This window comes from Onychomys torridus, chromosome 16 (assembly GCF_903995425.1).
Source record: "Onychomys torridus chromosome 16, mOncTor1.1, whole genome shotgun sequence".
NCBI classification, from domain to species: domain Eukaryota; kingdom Metazoa; phylum Chordata; class Mammalia; order Rodentia; family Cricetidae; genus Onychomys; species Onychomys torridus.
Window position 1 is genome coordinate 55281071 of NC_050458.1, and position 23032 is coordinate 55304102.

Below are 23032 nucleotides of genomic sequence, written 5' to 3' on the forward strand. Positions count from 1 at the left end.
GTCCTAAGAAGTGGTGCTAAGATTTCCTCACAGCCAAGGATGATAAGAATGCTTTGTAATGCAAAGTCTTATCTCTTTAAGAATATATGCTTTGTATTAGTCAGATTATTTAAAACATTTTCCAGTTACCAAAATTAGACTTCCCCTTGAATGACGAAGTTGCAATGGGTTATAATAAGATTTTAAAACCAATTCCTTCAACAAATTGTGCAGGAAAGCAAGTTTTGTCTTTTAAAACCAATTAGAATGGCATTTGATGTGTGCCGATGTTATCTCAGAGGAGACCTAGTAACTAGTACTCATCATAGTCAGGAAAACAAAAGCACTCTGAAAATGGAAAATAACCATTAGGCACCAAACTGAATTTGGTTTTATGACCATCAGAACCAATATAATCCTGTTTCCTTAATAGTGCACAGGGCAAGTTTCCATGGATTTCACAGGCCATGACGGCTCTCTTAGCAGTTCTGAGTCTGATTTTAAGAAGAACTTACAGGTCAGATAATAAACAGTTCATTCTAATCAGTGGACAGATTAATAAATCTGATGACAAGAGTGAATGAGGGTAAAAAAAGGCAGAAGGGAGATAGAAAGGCAAAATCTACGTGCAAAGGTGAGGACTCTGCAGAGGGAAATTACTAACCTCATTTGGCTGAATATTATCATCCACTCTGGGGCTTTACAACAGATCCAGGCCCCCCTGAGGCTCACACAAGGGATTTTCATGGCTTTTTAAGTTTCTGGAGGTTTTAGTTCTCTGAGGTGCACAGAATTCCCAACAGATACTTTCTTTTATATGACATAGGAGTATGATGTGTGTGAACTGTTTCATGAAAGAAAACAATGATCCCCTCCCCATATCATCTTTTCCTAAGACTGTGTGGGTGATGGAATGGAGAAACAAAAACAAACACAGAAATAGTGTATATATTTATATATACACATACACACACACACATATAAAAGCTTCTCTGTGTGATACATATACATGTGTGTACCAGGCTATGCATGTACACATGTGTATACATGTGTATATGGCATATGTGTACATGCATATATGGATGTTTGCATGTATGGGTGTTTGCATGTGTGTGTATATATATGTACATGCATGTGCACATGTGTGCTTCTACACATGTACATAAGTATATATGTGCATGCATATAAATGCACATGTTCATGTGTATTGCATATGCATGTATGTGCACATGAACATATGTGTATTGCGCATGAATGTATGTATGTGCATACACATCCCTGCATGTATGTATGTGTGCATGTGTGTGTGTTGAGAAAGCACATACTTATAGAGACAAATGGGATGCTCTTGTGAGCCATAGTTTAAGAATGGTTAAGAGCAGAGTTGTTAAGAAAAAGGAAGATTGGGGTTTGATCCTGTCTTTTGGACTCTGGGCTGTCACACAGTTCCTGGAGATAGTCTTACCACACCAAGTATAAGTAGTACAGTCAGTGTGTCTGTCATGTTATATATACCACTCATGGATTTTTTGGACATTATATAAAATAATAAATATAAATGATGAGTTTTGATTCTAATAATGTTCACTCAGTCTTGGTCTGTCTTCCTACCCAAGAAAACTGGAGCTGTGAAAAAGCCGCTAAGGCAGAGGCAGAACCACACCAGTGGCATAACAGTTCCTATTGTCAGTTGGGAGATGATTCATCATTGGTCACAGAGACATATCTCTTGGCTCAATGCTGCATAAGAGCGTGCTTCGGTGTGTCACTTGTCATCCACAGAAATGACGTTTCTGTAGAGATGAGGAAGTCTAAGATCGAATAGCGGGATGGATGCTCGCTCCAGGATGGAGGGCTGATGGCTCCTTAGATGAGAGAGTAACTGCTGTGTGGCTCCTCTGCTAAAAAGGTTTTATTCCCATGTCTTCGTCCTGACCTAATAACCGTGTGTGTGTGTGTGTGTGTGTGTGTGTGTGTGTGTTGTGCTGTGTGTGCATGCATGTATGCTGTGTGAGAAGCCCAGAAGTTGGTGGCAGGGATCTTCCTCAGTCACTTTCTAACTTACTGTTTGAACAAGATCCCTCCTCCCTCAAAGCTAGAGCTCACTAATTCAGCCAGACCTGCCTGCCACCAAGCCTTGGGGATCCTCATCTCTTTGTCTTCTCAGCATTGATGTCATGGGCACACACGCTCATACCCAGCCTTCTGCATGGATGGTGGAGATCTGGAATCTGATCCTCATGCTTGCACAGCATGTGTGTGACCCACTGAGCCATGTCACCAACATCTAGTCACCTCTTGGTACGTCTACCTCTTAGTTCTGTTAGTCCTGGCAACACAAGAACTTTAGACAAGATACATTCATATCATAGCAATCTGATTTAGGTGCAATCTTTTTTAGATCCATCCCTAACATTATATGACAACATTGGTTTGATTACATGGAACAAGTGTAAAGAGGGAAAAGCAGAGTAGGCATGAATGGAGGGAATGAGCAACAGCACATAAAGGGAGAGGTTCATTTTCATGGCAAATTAATACTTTCCTTTAGTTTAACAAATCATTCCTTTTATCAGGCACAATGAAGGATGGTCAGCTAAAGATAGCCGCACATTTCTCGATGGCCTTGCCACTGAGAAGTCAAAATTAATTCCCCTACCTTGAAACCTGTGCTGACCGCAGTAAACTCACTTAGCAAAAATATTGTTGCATTTGAGACCTTCTAAGCCTGTGATCTAATGGATCTGGAGTTTCCATCTCAGACTTCAGAACACTCAGGAAAACTGGCTCTGGGTGGGGAATATGAACACCAGGAGTCTACCGTACTAGGTCGAGCCAACAATAACCTGTGTGTATGAGGAAACTTTGCCTACTTTAGCCATCTCATCTCAAGCATCAGATAATGAGCACAGGCCAGGGAATGATCATAGTGTCTGTGCTACATAAAACACACGATGCAGACCAGCCCTGAGGAACTGGAGCAGTGTCCAGAAAGGAGACTCTGAAATATCGCCTTAGTCAAATTATTCTTTAACCATTAAAAACTGTCTGAGCTGAAGCCTGATATTTAAAATAAAATAAAAAAAAAACAAGTGTGCTTATCTAGTTATATTTGTGATTTCTTTTATGACCCACGGACTATGAGTTTAACATATTTATTATAGGGATATTTATTATGCAAATGGTGGATACCCAGAGTAGACCCACTCTGTATAAATGGAGGTTCTGTAGGCAGATTTACTGATAGTCTATGAAGTTCATTCTCCTAAGTGAACAATTATGAAACTGAAATGTGATAGTCACCAAGACTTGCTACATAAACAAGTATAGTAGACACAGAAAAACCAACACTGAAGTATCTAGCATGTTACTTGTTTTCAAACTATCAAATAATTTTAATATATCATTACCAAAGCAAACTCATGAGATATCCTCCCATCTGGAGGCAGCTTTGCACCAAAACCAAGGGCTGGGAACATCTTATCACTGTCATAATCTTGAACGATTTCTCCTACAGCCTTCAGTGCCATGCCGTAGGCGTTCAGTTGGTAAGGGTTCATGTAGTGGAGAGAAGTCGGCTGGGCAGGGTTTCCTAAGGACAGAAAATGTATTAAAACACAAGTAGTCAGGTCACAGATTTGTATTAGTATGGTAGGTTTTTTTTATTTCAGTTTCAAAGACTCAAAATGATCATTTTCTGCCTCTCCCTACCCAGTGTCTTTGTCTAGACCTGGATCGTCACTCTACACCAATGCCACTTTCCTTTCTATACCTCTCAAATTGTCACCTTGCCCTGAATCCCACTCTTCCTTTAGTTTATGTCTCAGACACGGCAAACACTATTTCTTGTTTCTTTTGGCTCTTCCTGTCTTTTTCTTCCCCCTGTCCTGTGTTTCTTCTGTTCTGTTCCATAAAATGGGCAATTAAAAAAAAAAATCAACTCCCAACTCCTTGAGTCTGCGACATTGTCTGAATCTCCCTTGTGCCTTCAACAATGCCAACGAAGATTGAAATGGTAGTTGCTGCATGACATTGAACTTAACTAGTAGCAGCAATGGTTATAATAACAAGGAATTTATCACAGACTGAACATGACTTCATATATTACAACCCTTTCAACAAGTTCTTTCTGAAACATTTTGACTTTTGGCTACTATGCATCTAAGAATATTCACATACAAGTTTTCTTTCTGTGTGTTTTCATTTCTCTTGGATATGTACCTTAAGAGAGAAATTGCTGGTTTATATGGGGACTCTGAATACTACAATTTGAATAACTGCCAAAATGTTTTCAAAAGCAGCTACACCATCAACATCCACAGTACTATGAAGGTTTGAATTTCTCTAGTCATCAGACTGGTTCTATCTAGTCATGTTCATGGATGTGGGATGGTATCTGTCCATAGTTCTGGTTTATGTTTCCTGTAGTCTTAAGTACATCAAGAATATATTATTATAATTATTTTATATCTATATATTTTATTTGGAGAAGGATTCTGTTAAGATAATTTTCCTACTCTTTTAATTTATTTCATTTAAAATTTTTATTTATTTATTTATTTGTGTGTGTGTGTGTGTGTGTGTGTGTGAGAGAGAGAGAGAGAGAGAGAGAGAGAGAGAGAGAGAGAGAGAGAGCTTGCATGTGGCATAGTTTGTGGGGAGGGAGGGAGTGGTTTGAGAACAACATACAAGAGTTGCTTCTCTCCTTCTATCATGAAGGTCCTGAGGCTTGAACTTAAGTCATCAAGCTTGGCAGTAAGCATTTTCATCTACTGAGCGATCTTCCTGTATCCATTTCCCTATTTTTAAATTTTGAATATTTTTTCATGGAGTAGTTAGAGTTATTTTTGTATCCTAGACACAAGTGTCTTATAGCCTGTAGGCTTTGGACATACTTGCTACATTTAGGACTTGTTGTCTGTTTTGATAGTTTCATTTGAAACATGAAATATAATTTTGATAGCATTCACTTTATTTTCTTTTCATTGCCCATGCCCTTGATATCACATTTGTGAATCAGGTGCCACATCCACAGCCATCAAAGTTTATCCTGATGTTATTGTTGTTTTTTCCTGAATATTTTACAGTTCAACATTTGAAGCATTTCTGTTTTGTGCATGACTTAAGAGTCTTAATTTTATCCTTTTGCATGTGGCTAACAACTTGACCCAGCACTCTTACTAAAAAGAACATTTTCCGCCATCAAATTGTATTTGATATTTTTCTTTCTCATTTCCTTTGGCATTCTTGATCCTTTGCAATACCACACAAATTTATACATGAATTTTTCATTTTCTAAAATAAAACCTTTCAGATTTTGATATTGTATGAACTCTGTCAATCACTTAGAGGAAGATGACTATCTTAACAATGTTTGCTCTTATAATCCAAAACAAAACTTTTAAATTTTATTATGTAATTTCTCTTGACATTCTTCTTAGAATAAAGCTTCAGTTTGTAAAATTTATAAATTTTGTTTTAAATGCATTCTCAATTTTTTCATTTATAAAAATATTATTATAGATGCAATTATCTTATTTTCATTATGAATACTTTTCCTTGCAAAAACATAGAAAAGAATTGACGTATACATTTATCTTCCTTCCTGTAGTCTTGATCAACTCATGATTAATTGTAACACATTTTTAGTAGATTTCTCAGGATTTTACAGACTACAGAATATCTTCAAAAGTAGTTTCATTTCACTCTTATTTATTTACAATATCAATATTTAATTTTTTTCTCTGACTTCCATGGCAACAACACCTAGTATAATGTTGACTAGAAATGATCAAAGCATTCTTGTCTTGTTTCCCATCTCAGAGGTCATGTAGCCTTTCACTCTTAAGCATAATATTGAGTAGGGTTTTTTTAATAGTTTCCCTCTACAAGGTTTGAAAGTATACAGCACAGATACATGTAGAACTTTGCCAAATGATTTCTCAGCATCATGTGGGATATTATTCATTTTCAAAATTTTAATATTCAAAAGTAAAATAATATAACATAGTTGTATAAATAGAAGAAAATTAGAAAATGAATGAGCAGATGATATGCCATTATATGCTATTGGTTTTGAATATTTTACTGAATATTATTATATATACATGTACATGAAAGGTGACTTCTATGTTTTTTCTTGTGATGTCTTGGTCTCATTTTTGCATCAAAGTATTAATGGCCTCACAGAAAGAACCAGGAGATGATCTTTTCTCTTTGTTACTTGGGACAGTTTGTGAAAGGCTGGCAATTTAAATATTTGGCAAAATTCATGAATTCTCCCGGAACTAAGGTCCAGTAGATAAACTTTGAAGGTGGTTTTCTTGCTAATTCAGTTTCTTGTTACACATTGTTCAGATTGTCAGTATCTTAAATGAGTTGCTTCTGTCTTTCTACTGAATAGACAATTAATCCTCTTAGTTGGCCTAAAATTCATCAATAGAACAATGAATAGTTATTTCAACCAGTCAGATATAAGCTGAGTTACTTATTGTGGGCCATATTTGATAGTCATGAATCAAGATTACTGTCTGAAGGCATAATGCTAACACATGTACTTTAACCCACAGGAAAAACTGAGCTGGTAGAATTGGGCCTCAATAACTGTAGTTCTAGCTCTTCTAGGAATAAGCCAACATATCTTATTAGTAAAAAGTTTTATAGAAGTAGGTTTGCTCAATTGTACAAGAAGAAGTTTGGACTTAAGTGCTTTTTGGACCGTGATTTGTGGAATGTGGGTCAGTGTAAGAGAAATGCAAAGAGATAATATGAGAGTTGTAGACACAATGAGTAATTAGGACAGAAAAATCTGCGGAGGCTCCTCAACATGCACCAGGGCATTGTGCTGGCTTGTTTTATGTCATCTTGACACAAGTTACAGCCATCTGAAAACAGGGAGCCACAATTGAGAAAATGCCCCCATAAGATCAGGCTATAGGCAAATCTGTAGGGCATTTTATTAATTAGTGATTGATGTGGGAGGCCCCAGCCCATTGTGGGTGGTGCCATCCCTGGCTGGGATTGTTGTTCTGGGTTCTATAAGACAGTAGGCTGAGCAACCCACAAAGAGAAAGTCAGTAATTAGCACTCTTCCATGGCCTCTGCATCAGCTCCTGCCTCCAGCTTCCTGCCCTGCTTGAATTTCTGTCCTAACTTCCTTTGATGATGAACTGTGATGCTGTGATGTGGAAGTGTAAGCTAAATAAACCTTTTCCTTCCCGGTTTGCTTTGGTCATGGTGTTTCATCACAGCAACAGTAACCCTAAGACAGGCATCATCCTCATAAACACAGTAAAGGTAGAAGGTACTGTCAATCAAAAATGCACTTAACACTCCTAACCCTGTAACATATCTCAGCAACTCCAGAACCCATGGAGCAGCCTCAGTTTTCCTTGTTGTTGTATAACTTGGGAGCTGTGGCTTGCTGCTGCTACTGTAGCTCTTTGGTATCAGGAGAGAATATCACACAGTACCATGAGTTCAGGAGGAAGATTAAATGAAAAGTTCTGAGCATGGCTTCTAATGAGAGTGTTCTGCCCTCTTGCCTTGCAAAGTTGAATCTTTCTAAGTAGTTTGGGAGTTATTGTAGTTTGGGAATTACCTGTGGGCAAAAGTAAATAATAACAGTTTGAAGAATGACTCAGTGATTAGAAGTACTTGGTGCACAAGCCCGGAATCCACAGCCGAATGACAGAACTGACCTCTGAAAGTTGTCCACTGACCTCCATACATGGGCTGTGACTCATGCCTACTCACACTCATACATGCACATCATACACATGCACAACTAGTAATAAACAGAATAAAAACTGAAAAAGATAAAGCAAGGCTCATTTTCTTAGGATATAATATAACTGATTCAAATGATCACTCCATTCCAAATAGACTTGTCTCAAAATAAAATTAATTTTCATTATTTTTTCTCCTTAAAATAATTTTACATGAATCACTAATGTCCATACAAAAACATCATACATCAACCCTATACTAATGATAGGTACCATGATGTTAATAAGTGAGTAAAATTATGATTGAATCCCATTTTCAGGAGTAAGTTCACACAAAGGTGCTTGCAGAATGGGGTCTATAATTAGACACGCTTCAGAAATGGCTTAGATACACAATGGACTTAACTACATCTAAAACCAGTAATCCTTGGAAAGAAATATGAAATAGTAAAATGTTTCAGCATGTTGTAGATTTTTGTTATAGTTCTTCTACATTTTTTGTATATCTAAACTGTTGTGTAATGTTAAAATAAAGATAAAATTTTAGGATTTTTGATGAAAAGGCAAATTTGTTACTTAATCAGCAGCAGTTCTTACTGAGGAACAGTGGTAGCACTCACCATTTGATGCTGTGAAGTCAATGGCCACTGTGAAGTTGATCTGAGTTCTAGAGCATAAGAAAAAAGGGTTCAATCACCAAGTAAGCAGCTGCACCCAGGAGGTTATTGTCCATTCTCGCTACATTTTCAGTGTCACAAATTTTCTTAAGTGTTAGATTTGAACAAATATAACATCTACTAGACAGCCTTAAATAGGCAAATTTACTAGGTAAGAGTGTGTATGCAATGTATTTGCTGTCATGATACTGTCAAACAAACAGTCATTTGAACAAGATTAGCTCGGTTTTAAGCTCAGGAACCATGCAAGTGGCTGAGCGAAGGGTCTACACAAGCAACTCACATTCATGTCCAGCACTCATAGTTAACTGCTGCTTTTGACACCACCAGTGAAACAGTCACACACCTCTACCACATCAGTCCTTAAACTATCTTTCCAAAGTCCCGAAGATAGGACCCCCCTCTCTGTTTTTGAGAACTGAAATAGTTCAAGTGACAGTCTGCATCAGGTTGGCATGGTAACCTCCACCTATTTACCTGTTATTGATAGATATAGTGATAAGAAATAAGAATACATATATATTCTAATGTTCAGCAGTTAGTCAATACATAAATTTACTTTACTTGCTTAGTTTCTCTTTTAAATGAGTTAGTTGTTTTCTTTCCTTCCCTTCCTCCCTCCCTCCCTCTCTCTTCTCTTCTCTTCCCTTCCCCTTCCTCCCTCCCTCCCTCTCTCCCTCCATTCCTCCTTTCTCCTCCTTCCTTCCTTCCTTCCTTCCTTCCTTCCTTCCTTCCTTCCTTCCTTCCTTCCTTCCTTCCTTCTTTCCTTCCTTCCTTCCTCCTCCTCCTGCAATTCTTTTGTTCTATCACAAACTAAGCAAGTGGCATTTCACTTTTGGGGATATTCATGACTATTTACATTTATGATACCCTTCCTTTCTTTCCAAAGACAAAAGCCATAGTAAGTGGCAGGGCCATTATTGCAGTGACAGTGTAAGCCCATCTGTGAATCTCCCTTTCTTGTGTTATTATTTAAATAGCACTTCATTAAAGGAAAATAATGTCTACTTTAAGGACACGCTTAACATACTTTAAAGAGTTAAACTATTTCATTAAAAAAAAAAATAGATAACCTTGACAAACTGAACAAAGTCTGAAACTTTCCAACACCAATGATGGCGATGATGACAATGGTGCCTACCTTGATGTCCATCCTGGACAGGATGAGACTTAGATATGAATGGTCTCTGACCTGTCTTTGTTCTGTAAGGCTGCTAATGAATCAGGCCCTGACTTGAAATATTTTGAGAAAGTCCTATGGCAATGGGCAATGCATTTACAGACTTATTATGACTGGCATCATTTGATGAAGGCTGTGTTGAAGCCTGCGGTCTTCCTTAATTGGCGAACTGCCTGTGATGACCAGGCTGAGGCTCAGGCTCATTTTAATATACAGTGGCAACACTCGGTATGCTTGCATTTTCCCCCAGAATACCACCACACCGATATGGATACCCTCCAGAGATGTGCGTCCGGTAACAGACCAAGAGACTTTGGACAAAGAAGAAGCTTCAGAAGGGTTCTCCACAGAAGGTGGCCACAAAGGCAACCCTACAGGCTTTATTGGCTCTCAGACAACTAGATCAGAGATCTAGTCCTCCTAGAGAGATAATGCATATATGGTTCACGGAGATACAGAAGGCTACTGCCTAAAGCCCACCACCTGGACAGCTCTCCAGGACTGATGCTCTTCCAGGCCAGGTAGTCAATGACAGATACGAGCTTGTTTGGCAAGTCAATCCAAGACAGGCACAGCCCATTATGCTGAGCTCTCCTGAGGTGGGGTCAACAAGGTTAGGATAATACACCCTAGCTCCCACTGAGCATGTCCTATAAAATAATAAAAAAGGGATGTATATGTGGGATGACTCATCCCTAGCAGGCTTGAGGCCCAGCCAAGTAAAAAAGATACTTTCTGAGAGCCAGCTTGAGTCTGCCTAAGGGTCTTAACAACAGCAGCTGAAAACATGTTCTGAAGATGACCTGGACCAATGAGAGGCAGCCATGTCACACCAGCAGATGCATATTCACCAGACCTCCCTCCAGGGTTGGGTGGAGGGTATATAAGGCTTGCCTCTTCCTGAATAAACTGAGCTTGTTGTTTCCACATTCTCCAGGAGTCTGTGTGGTTTGACTCTGTGCCTACTTGGCCCCCACCCCCAAAGGAAACAGCAGCAAAGGACCCTGCTACAACTCTAGAACTAAATCATCAAGCCCCATCACACTCCACTATCATTCCCTTTTCAGATTCAGCCTCAAAAATCCCGCATGCAATCCTGGGATTAACTCAAATGTACATCCCTCTGTAAGGAAGAATCAACTTCTCATATTTATATGTAACAAAGTCAATGTACATTCCTTTTATTAGCCACTCAGTAACATTTTTCTCAGAGTAGAAATTGGGTTTTGAGGCTAGGAATCCAGGCTCACAGGGAGCTTCATTCTGATCAGCATGAATCAAAATGAGTGCAAGTTTTAGAGAAGCAATACAGTATGACATTTGGAAGAACATTCTAGATAACTCACTCCCTTTGAGGGGCTAAAAAGAACAACCACCCCCCACCCCACTGATCACCGACTGGACTGTAATGCAGGGTGATTGGGTGGCACAGAAAGAGTAGGGCTGAGTCTGTAAGAACTGGATTTGAGTCTTGGCAACCTGCTTGTGACCTTGGCCAAATTTCAATATTTTTAGAGGGCAGGGTCACAGTGGCTCAGGAACAGAAAGAGACAAGGGGAGTACTGTATACATAAAATATATCCCATATAAATACATACAATATAAGAAGTTGCTTAAGAAACAGACAAGAGAAAGCAGAATGTCAGGAAACTTAGTCGATGGTGCTGTTCTGGAATACAAAGCAAGCTTGCCTGGCAAAGTGTGCCCATTAGTATTAACATCGTCCATGCTGTAGCTCTATAAGGGCATGCATTTAACAAGTGTCCCTATTTTATTTCGCCACCTTCCTGAAACTGAGGATGTCTGAAAAATCCTCCAACATGATGGGCAGAGGTTATCAGCACAGCTATCAAATGTTAGCTATGGCCATGACCTGGCCTCTCAGATTTTTGTAGTTGTTACTGTGAGCTAGATATCAGGAGGAAATACGGCATGTTTAGGACTGTTTTAATTTGTTCCCCAATGCAAATCCTGTCTAGTTGCACAAACTAAACATTAGGAATCCTGAAGGTAGAGTCTCCCATCCCTGTTTAATTTTATTAAACACAGATTCACATTCTGTAGCTGTTGGAATCCAGACCCACCCATCTTCAGCAGTGCTCTCTAGGCGTGGAGTTATCAGGACCATGCTTCTGCCCTCATGTAGCTAATATGCAATCTAGTTTACACCGTGGTTTGGTTGTCTGCTCTGACCCTTTGATTTATTGCTCTGAGGACTGGTACCCAGACTAGTCCTTCTTGATCCCATTTCAATATGAGCTAACCCCTGAAGCCTTTTCTGCCTCAGCGCTTCCTTTTTCTTTAAAGTAATCTATTAACTGACAAACAGAACACTGCCTGATTCAAACAGTGCTCCATGCCCTCTTCTGTTGTCTGTGGGCACTAGGAATACAAGTGAGGTACAGACATGCATGCGGGCCAAACACTCATTCATACACATAAAATAAAATTGAGAACTCCTGCTTCCCATATACTAGTTACAGTTGACCCATAGAGATCAGGTTTTCACACAAATGCAAATTTGAATGTAACTTGGGAAGGCTACTTTATTTCTCCTCATAAGAGTATAGTGCCTCCCTTGTACCCACCCTTGAAAGGAATTTATTAAGTATTTCATTCATTAATATCCCTGTCACTGATGCTGGTTTTCAGGATCTGGATTGATCTAACACACATTTGTGAACAGTGTGCCATGCTGACCAAGTTTCTGGTCCTACCAGAGATTTAGAGGTTGGCCCTCAAAATTTGACACACACCCCCGCTAGATTTCCTTTCCTTCACTCTAGCTATGAGGGTCTGAACCTGCTCAACACAAGAAAGCACCAAAAATGGTCTGTAACACATCTAGGTGCTGCCTCCCTCAGTGAGGGATGATGTCATTCTCTGCCCACAAAGATGCAGTTTCATAAACTAATAGCTGTTCTGGTTTTTCTGGACTTTGTGGATTGAGCTGTTTTTTTTTTTAAATTAAAATTGTTTTAATTAAAATATAATTCCATTGATTTCCCCCCTCCCTGTCCCCCTTCCAATCCCTCCCATGCCCCCTTTCACTCCCTCTCAAATCAATAGCCTCCTTTTAATTATTGTTGTGACACTGTATATGTGTATAAATATCTAAATACAACCTGTCAATTCCCTTTAGTGTGGCTTGTGAGTATATGATTTTAGGGCTGGCAATGTTGTATTGAATAAGCAATTAGCAGGCTCATCCCTGGGAGAGGTTATTTCCCCCTCTATCAGAAGTCATTAGATACTTGTAGTTCTTTCTATAGGTGGGGAAGACCCCATGATATTTCCCCCTCCCGTGTTAGAATATCTACTGATACTATCATTATTCAGATGGTGTTTAAGGAGCCATGTTGTTATGACATCATTGGTATAGCTCGCCAGTTATTTGTAGGAGAGAACAGACTTCCTGGTCCTCTGGCTCTTACAGTCTTTCTGGTCCCACTTTCATGATGTTATATAGGAACTTTAAGTGTCAGGGTGACATTGTAGAGTTCAGCGTTTTAAACACAATACAGGGGCCACAAAGTATAATTTCACAAGACATTACCTCACCTTCTCTTCAACTGATAGCTAAAAAAAATCCCATAAGTAGTATCAAAACAAACAAATAAAAATGAACCCCTGGTCCACAATGCAAGCACTGCTCAAAAAATCCTATTTAAGATGAAGTAGGTGATGGAGAGAAAATTTTGCCTAGTATTAAAAACATTGAGTTGCCCATCACAGAGCAGAGCCTGAATCCCTGAATCATAGCAAGCTAGGGGTTGTGAGCACAAATCCTTGCCCAGACTACCAACTTCCCATGGCACAATTTTCTCATAGAATAAATAGGTGCCAGTCTCTTAAGAGCAGTGGTTCTCAACCTATGTGTTGTGGCCCCTTCGTGGGTCAAATATCAAATATCATATATAGCAGATATTTATATTATGATTCACAACCGTAGCAAAATTACAGTTATGAAGTAGCAATGAAATCATTTTATGGTTGGAGGTCACCACAACATGAAGAACTATATTAAGGGGTTGAAGCATTAGGGAGGTGGAGAACCACTGGTTTAAAGGAAACAGAATACTGCGGACCTGTGTGCAATAAAGCAGCAGATCTACATGCTGCAGAACACACTCCTGAGAAGGCCAGGCTTTTCCAGGTTCATGCTAACTAACTCTTTCCTCTTAGGAGAGACAGTTCTCTTTCTATTGCCTTAAGATTTGTTTTTCTTCAATCCTCTCCATACTTGTTGGCTAGTGTTCAGGGTCAAGCAGCAAATTACAACCACTGCATTCATCAGGGGATGAACTGCTGTGGAGAAGTTCAAAGCAGTGCATCCCATGACCTCCCAACACACAGTCTGTGTGGTGGCATCCGCAGAAGCACTAGCAAGGACAATTTTTCCACCCATCCTTGATTAGCCCTTGTTTCCTCTCGGTTTTCCCTCCCCTGCTTCTAATTGCTCTCCAGAGTTAAAGTCCTTTAGAGACAGAAGCATGCTTCCCATGGCTGTTCTTTCAAATAGATTATTACAGCCTCTTCTACAGAAGCTCTCATACTTCAAAGAGAATTCCCCTTTAGAGAGATGACTGACCTCCCCCCCCCCACCACCCCAATTAACAGGAGAAGGTTTACAGTGCTCTGAGAGCCCTCTGCTGGATCTCCCCTCCCTTCCTCTTCTTGGCTGTTTGCACTCTTATCTTGCACCATGACTGAGAAATGGCCCAACAGAAACACACGATTAACATCCTTTCTTATGGGGAAACATCTCTACTGTTTCCCTGAGAATGAAACAGACAGTACTGAGCATGCTATCTGCAGAAAGACAAGGAAGGGTGAAGGAGAATACAAACCACGAGGCTAGACATCTCTTGACTTCCAAGCCTATTTACTTTGTTAACTTCAAGTATTTTACTTTTGTTTCAAATTGGCATGCAAAGAAATGGGTTTTGCTGGGCGGTGGTGGCGCACGCCTGTAATCCCAGCACTCAGGAGGCAGAGGCAGGTGGATCTCTGTGAGTTGGAGGCCAACCTGGTCTACAGAGCTAGTCCAGGACAGGCTCCAAAAGCTACAGAGAAACCCTGTCTCAAAAAACCAAAAAAGAAAAAAAAAAAAAGAAAGAAAGAAAGAAATGGGTTTTCCATATTGGATTATCATGCATATATCATTTGCTTGACCCCCCTCCCAACTTTTCTTTTAGATATACAAATTTAGCCAGGTGGTGGCTTATAACTTTAATCCTAGCACTTGGGAGGCAGAGGTAGGTGGATCTCTGTGAGTTCGAGGCCAGCCTGGTCTACAGAGTGAGTTCCAGGACAGTCAGGACTACTTCACAGAGAAACCCTGCCCCAAACAACAAATAGATAGATGATAGATAGATAGATAGATAGATAAACAAATTAAGAATCAAGCATTAACAAAAACAAGTTTTGAGATGTCTTTTAATATATGTAAAGGTCTCTTTTCTATGTGTTGGTTTAGGTAAGACAGGAAAGCATTTCCTGTTAGTTTACAGAAGGAAGGCTGGCTTTTATTAGATTATTCTCCATTCAGTGTTTAGCTTTCTACTGCTTTGATGAATACAAAGCACTTAGATGACCCTACAAGGAACCCTATTAAAAAAAAAAAAGTTCTAGGCATGCATATTCAAACAAGAAATCAGATTAGAAAAACCTTATAGTGTTGCCTGCTCTGGCAAAGCATGCTCCCTGAGGCAACATTCAATGTAATGCCACACATTTTATAAAACCATGGTGAACATTTTGCATTTTTTAAACAGCTCTAAGAATTTTTAAGGAAAATTATCATGGGGCTGATTTGTAAATTCTCTGATAGTTAGCTAGCCTTTCAAATGAGCAAAGTCAAGACATTCACATTGGCCTTTAAAATGAGCTGATGATACATGGGTAGCCCTGTCTTCTCTCTTCTCCCATAAAGGCTTTTATTTCTTGTAACGGGGACAGATTTAGCTATAATCTATTTAGCTATAATCTTTACAAGGTTTAGGGTCAGAATCAAGATGTGAGTAGGGTGAACAGTACTGTCTGAAAGCAGTAGCTACTTTCAAGAGGAGCTTAACTAAAAGATAAACCTCACTGACTTTGTTCATGTAAATTTATCTTTTCTCTCCCTGTCTTTGAGAACTGAAAATTACCAACATTAACATTATAGAAAGCAGATGTGATAAAGTATATTGGTATTTAAATCCATTGAAGGTTTCAGGAAACAGCAGCTAGTATTTACTGAGGGTTAGAACTCAGTACAAAATCCAGTCCCACAGTTACTTTGAGTCAGGCATCATTATTTTTATTCCTACTTATTGGAAACAGGAACAGGTTCTGGTGAGAAGAGGCAGGCAGGCCTACTATTTGAAACATGTGGTTAAGTTGAGACTCATGGTCATAATTATGCACTGCTGTAAGCCTCAGCAACCCCCTCTTAACTCTACTGAAATATTCAAATTATGTCCCAGAATTTATTCACATAGTATCTTTCCAATGTCACTCTCCCCCACTCCTTCTATCATGACAGGAAGAAAATTAGCAGTTTATGCTCCAATCGCTGTATTTCAACCTCCAAGTAACATTAGAATAAAAGTCTAGGAACAGTGATTTCTGGTAGGAGCAAAAAAATTTATACTTTAAATATTTGTTAACTTTTATTAACTTTAAGAATATATAGACTTCAATATCAAGCATCTATAAGACAAACTTTCTGGGAGTTTTAATGTGAACAAAGATAATATACAGTCTGAAGTATATTTCACCCCGAAATACTGGAGAAAAACCAAATGAGAGCATTTCTCTCTTTCTTCAACCACAGGTGATACTGGTAAGGAACACAGTCTCTGACATTTAACTTTTCATGCTCTGGCTGTAATATAAATTGTACTTCATGAAGCATCAGTACTGTCAGTAAACAATCAGGTTTTATATTGCTCTGGGATTTTAAAAATCATGCTTAAATCTCCTTGGCCCATTTATTTATTTATTTATTTATTTATTTTACTATCCTAGAAACCCTGCATACAACCCTGCTATATCTTCTTTTTATCTTCTTCTTTATTTCCTTTTCTTTAATTATTTTGGTGATGGTATAAGACATAGAGAGTAAAGGTGGATACAGGAGTTTGTAATTCGGCTGATAGCAAGCTCACTGGGATTAGAATCTGATCATAGCCTGGAGTGTTGGTTTACTTTACTGTTTTTAGTGTCACCCTGTGACTAAAAGGCCAGGCCACATGGGATAACTCTAGAAGTAGAAACTCTTCTGATTTGTGCAGAAGAGGTTTTAGACCAGGGCAGAAGGTCCTGTCAAGGGTAGCAAAGCGCTGCTGTGAGTTCTGTGCTCCATGCTACCCTTAAAGGCTGTCTTCAACAAAAGTCCCCAACCCTTCACTGGACCTAGAGGAAGAAGGGGGAGCAAGATGCAGGATCCAAAGGCCTCCTTTGTCCAATGGCTCTCAAGAAAGGCTTCTGCAGAGACACAGAACTGACTGAAAGGACAGATGATTGGTACTGGGGGAAGGAGACTTACTTATCTTCAGGCATGTGACCACCAGGAGGCTTCCCATGTGCCAGTGATGGCCCCACATACATACAGCACTCACTGCACTTCTGAGGTTATTATATTTCTTTTTCAAAAAGAAGAGGGCATGATGTAGGGAGGCGACATGTTGAGCAAGGGATCTGGGGGAGGTTTTCAGGGGAAGGGGAGACTGGAATTAGATATGATCTTATTTCATTGTATACATGCATGAAAGTCTCAAGTAATAAATTAAATAAAAATAAAATTTAAAAGACAGTGACCTATTTGATTACTAAATTTGTACAACTAAAAGAAGGATACTCTTCAGTAAGGGTTAGAGTTTGGCAAACATCCATGCACAGATGTTAGGAGTATGAACCAGGACATCTTTCTAGCAATATAATGAATACAGAATGAATGGTAAGAACATAACCCATGTGGTCCTGCAGCATTTTCTCTATGCAGTGAACTTAAAGGCATTCTTGGTGAAGTGTAGTCAATGCTGTTCGCCACAGTTTTATATTAATTTAATTGGGAAAAAAAAACTGTCCTTGGTAGTTTTATGTCAACTTGACAGAAGCTAGAGTCATTTGAGAGGAGGGGATCTCAAATGATAAAATGCCTCCATCATACCAGGCTATAAGCAGGCTTGTAGGACATTTTCTTAGTGATTGATGAGGGAGGTCTTAGCCCATGGTGGGCGGTGCCATCACTGCGCTGCTGGTCCTGGGTTCTATAAAAAAGCAGGCTGTGCAAGCCATGAAGAGCAAGCCAGTAAAGAGCACCCCTCTGTAGCCTCTGTATCAGCTCCTGTCTCCAGATTAAAGTCCCTACCCAATTTCCTACAAGTTGCTTTTGGTCATGGTGTTTTGTCACAGCCACAGCAACCCTAGCTAAGACAAAATGCAATGGCAAGTGCAGCTTGTGTTTCTGTGAAGGTCTGAAATAAAAGTGCCATCAAAATATTCAGAAGTGGAGCCCAGAATGATGGCTTAGTGGATAAATGTGCCTACTGCTAAGCCTAAGGGCTTGAATTCATTCCCTGGAGTCAACAGTGGGAAAGGAAAGGACCAGTTCTTGCAAAACGTCCCCTGAGTTCATCCACCCAGGCTCCATGACATGCATGCACTGCCCCAGTACACATGCTAAAATTAAATAAATTATATATGCATACCTATTATATGTATATACATATGTATATAGGTGGTCATCAGTTGCTTCTGGGGTCATGGAGACCATCTACACACAAAGAAATGCTATGCAAGTTTTAAAAGATGACTTACCCTCCTTTAATATAGTCTAGGAAGGAGACTTCTGTTTCCACCAAGAAAGACAGTAAGGTTACCTAGAGAGAGAGAGAGAGAGAGAGAGAGAGAGAGAGAGAGAGAGAGAGAGAGAATATGAATTACTCACCAGTATTGATTGTAGTCCCAACATGGATTGGACATGGACAGATTTCTACTAAAGAGAATATAATATTCCCTAACATTTGAAAAATAACTAAAGACATTATTATTTATTAAAATCTGCTGGGGCATGCATTTAGGTGATCAGAAGAAAAGGGATGAAAGGCAGCGTTAATGATCTAATTCCTCTCCATGATTGTGAAGAATAGCAGGGAAGTCGCCTGCAGGGACACATGCCATTACAGCTACATGTGGACTCACCGAGCTGAGCTGGGCGAGCAGTGGCCATCTCTGCTACTGTGCTCTAATGAGACCGTCTAGTATTTGAATCATTAAGATTGATATAAAACTTTAAAAGAACATGAAGACAATTTAGGGCTTTATTTCTTCAAGTAAAATTATTTTTAGGAAAAAATATTGGTTTTTTTTTTTTTTTAATCCGAATATAGGGTGCTCTTTGCTTTTTCCATTTTCTGACTGCCTTTGGCCTGCCACCCAGTCCTGACCTCCCTCAGCATCCCCAGAGCTGATATTTGAGATTCCATCAGTGACAGCATTGACCTCCCAGGCCAAGCTTAGGAGTCACTGAGTAATGCAGTCAGTCATCCTGAGCTTGGCCTTTGCCAGATTCACCACATTGAATCCCACTGAATACAGAGGTCAGAACAGCCCCTCAGCCTCCCTCATGCAGAAGCCAGCATGGAGCCCAGCCACTGCCTCCATCATCTCTTCTCCTGGACCACCCTCCCTAGGAAGATGATGCTCCCACCACATACATGCCTTTGTTTAGAGATGCTAAGTGAAGTAAATCTCAGTTTCTGAGATCATTTCTGTATGCTCCAAACTGTTAAGACCTTTCTGATTCGTGACTTTAACCAATACCATTAAATGTGACTTACTGTTCCTGAATTGGTGTATTTTTTCTTTTTTCCTTTCTTTTTGGGATTCACCACCTTGAAAAGCAAATAAAACAATTAAGATGTTAGGTTCCTCCACATTAAAAACACATGTGTTTCAGCTTGCCACATTCAATTCTTGCACACTCACAGGACAGCGCCTTTACAGTACCTCTTGGGTAGTCATTTAGTCAACTTCTCTGATAAAATCTCTAGTGGCCACCTTTAAAGTAAGTCTTTTGTTCCCAATAGCTTTCATTCTTTTTGTTTTGATTACCTAGGATCATGTATATATTTTTATAAGGATCTATTTTATGTATTTATTTATGTATATGTATGTGAGAATGATGGTATGAATAAGTGTTTGTGTGTATGTGTATGTGTGTGTGTGAGTGTGTATGTATGTGTGTGAGTGTGTGTGTGTGTGTGTGTGTATGTGTCTGTCTGTCTGTCTGCTACATGCATGAGGATGCTGTGGACAAAGTTCTTAGAAAAAAAGCTGCACCTTCAAGCTGAACCTCCTGTATGGCTGATCAGAATTTCACTGATAGTGGAGAGGTGTTGTGACAAGGCAAGACAGTTCAGAGGTTCCTCATCTTGTATTCTTGCTGAGGGATTTCAGGTTTAACTGAAATTCAATCTCCTTGATGTAGAATCCGTGGGAAATTATCCACCTGTATTCTAAGACCCAAGGCCAAGATGCCCCAGTTAACTTGGCTTCTGTTAAATAGCTTGCTTCTTTAAAGAATTTTGCAGCTGCTAAATAAGACACTGGGCATTTGTAGGCAGATGTAGTTCCTGCCTTCAAACATCCTTTTGTCTGGACACTTGAGGCTATACCTGGGTCCCTTTCAATTGGCTATAGACTGTCTGAATGGTCGTCATCTCTGGTGGGGTCCCCATGACAGTTGGAATGTTGCAAGTCAAGAGCCAAGTTGTCTTGAGCAATCGTTAGTCCTCTCAACAGATGTTTACCAGACCTCACTGAACCTGACCTAACAGCTGCATGAACATTAGGTAAATCATTTGGTATGTATAAACAAAGCACTACTTATCCTTTGAAATGTGTTAACTTCTCAGACCTCCACCTTCCAGCAACCACAAAACTAAACGTTTCATCAACAGTGTCTGAGGCAAATGGAAGAATAAAGATGTCTTCCATTTGCCTGTACTCAACCTCTCTGATGCTTCGACCAACATATTTTCTTTTTACTGTGTATTCAAACCTGATTTTTAGTAATAGGTTTTTTGTTTGTTTGTTTTTGTTTTTTTGGGTTTTTTTTTTTTTTCTGGCAACAGAATTTACTACTATTTAGTGAACCAACTTGTAACACTGGGTTTTAGCACATTGTGAGAGGTCCAGTTCAGTGCAATTAATGAAAAAAAAACTTTATAAAATTTTATACGAGCATTATTTAACATTCACATTAACATCAGGTCTACCAACATATTCTTTTTTTAAGTCTTCATTTATGACTTTCCCTGTTATAAAAACTTCACGAAACATCTTCCACTTTAGAACATAGAATCTGGGGTTCCCAGGTCATAGCCACTTATATTTGGCTCCAGATAAATTATCTCTTTTCATTTCTAGGTGGTAAATGTGCTTTTGCAATGCGAGTGCTCAAAGAGACAGGAAGAGGGCATGGGATGCTGTGGAGCTGGAGTTACGGGTAGTTGTGAGTGCAGGGAATGAAACTCAGTTCCTTTGGAAGAGCAGCAAGTGCTCTTGACCACTGAGCCCTCGCTAAAGTGTCAGACATATCTTCTGGATTTAAATGAGACTCTTAAGATCAAAGTATCTGAATAATAATAAATTCCTTGAAAAGAAACATAAACTGCAACCTGATGGTAGTAGCATATACCTGAGTAAGCTGAGACAGGAGAATTATGAAATTGAAGCCAGTCTGGGTTACACAACGGGGGAGCTATCCCTCCACAAAAGAAAGGAAGAATAGAAGAAAGAAAGGAAAATAAGGGAGAAAAGGAAGGAAAGTCATAGGTTGCTAAAGAAAAGTATAACTGAAAGGCGTAACTTGCCCTTTATTAAGTAAATAGCAAATCACCTAATATGTGAATATTCAAAGACTTATGAACAAAGCTACTGTTTATAATGCTAATAATCACACACATATCCACTACACAGTAACTGGTGAGGATAGACTTATGCACATACTGTGGCATGAACACTGGGCTGATGACTGTAGCAAAATTACAATATAGAAGCAGAGAAAGAGATGAAGCCCTTCTCTACTGGGGCTTGATCTGAGGAACACATCATGTGTGAGAAAAGCATGTACAAACAGAGGTAGTGGGAGCTGAGAAAAAAAATTGTCCTATAAAGAGTCAGTCTTGGTGGCAACACTTTTGAGGCTTTTCTCGCCCTTCACTAGTCCAATCTAACAATATATTTACTAAAAATCTCTGTTAATTTTCAAATGAAAACTTAGATGAACATAATTTCAACAAGCAACAATGGTCAAAATCTTGGCTAATTAAAGTATTCCACCCCAGTCAATTGTATATCTACATAAAGTCCATATGACTATACAATGTCCTCATCCTTACTGAGTAAAGACTTCCAGTGTGACTGCTTCCAGGCCATCCACAGTCCCATCAATAACCCCTTACCAACTCTCTGTAAGTAAGCCAAAGAAACTCATTGGTTCTGCAGGGTGAACTTTGATGAAATTGAACTTTGGTTTGTCCTTAGGACCATATAAAGAGGGGATGGACATTGCTTACTCTCCCCTCACCCAGGGAGATAACTCTCAGGGCAGATAGCAAGTTCATTTGTTAATGCTGGTATTAAAAAAGAAAAATATCAAAAGATGTAAAGATGAAAGTTGTTTTAGCAAACAAGGATTTATGTTTGAAGATTAAGGTAGATAGATATTTACCAGGTGAAAAAAAATGAAAAGCTTTTGTGAGTTATTAAGATCTGAGTAAGTTATTTAAGGTACATGAAGGATGAGACTTAAAGATAATATTTATGACATTAAGGTTTCTAAGGTCTATGATCAACAATACAAAAACTGGCTAAAATATGTCAAATCAAAGTTTATTTAGAACTATTTGGCTGTTCAAATATTATACAGTAGTGAAAAGTACAGGTGTACTGATCTGAGTGTTTAATAATCATGCTTGGAGGCTATTCTAATGTGGCCAGAGGGACTGAAAGGGAGAATATTTCCCCTTTGCCCTCCAAGGTCAATGAGGTCACAGGACACTGGGGTCATCTCTAGAAATGTTCTGAAATTATGAAGAGTCACCTGCTCACTTGTTCAGGGAGGCCAAGGAAATCCACTCAATGAATTCTAACCCAGCGTTCAGTCTACAAAGAGATGGGTAATCACACAGGAGAAACATCTTCAGTGCTTCCACAGGAAGCCACAGTCAGGCCAAGCTAAGCCTTTGCCCTATCCTCACATAGATGGACAACTGGTAAAAAGAAAGGCTGGAGGCATCTGAGATTCCTTATGAGCCCAAGTGACTCCTGAGTCTGGGACCCTCAATTGGCCTTAGCAGTGTAAAAACAAAAATGAATTTTGGCTACTGATATGGTCTTAAACATTCAGCAGGAAAGTATAACCAAGATTAAAATGACCACTGTGTTTTTCTGACAATTCAAAAGATGACAGT

The 23032-nt window shown here is 39.3% G+C and overlaps 1 protein-coding gene across 1 annotated transcript in view; it reads right to left on the reverse strand.

Annotated features, from left to right (window-relative positions):
• The window catches only part of Cpne8 (copine 8), a 185674-nt gene that overhangs the window by 29438 nt on the left and 133204 nt on the right, over positions 1-23032 (reverse strand). The window contains exons 12-15 of the mRNA XM_036208782.1: positions 19394-19447; positions 18372-18433; positions 8327-8373; positions 3390-3571 (exon numbers count right to left, since the gene is read on the reverse strand). Coding sequence (XP_036064675.1) covers positions 3390-3571; positions 8327-8373; positions 18372-18433; positions 19394-19447 — 345 coding nt within the window. The remainder of the gene's footprint in view (positions 1-3389; positions 3572-8326; positions 8374-18371; positions 18434-19393; positions 19448-23032) is intronic.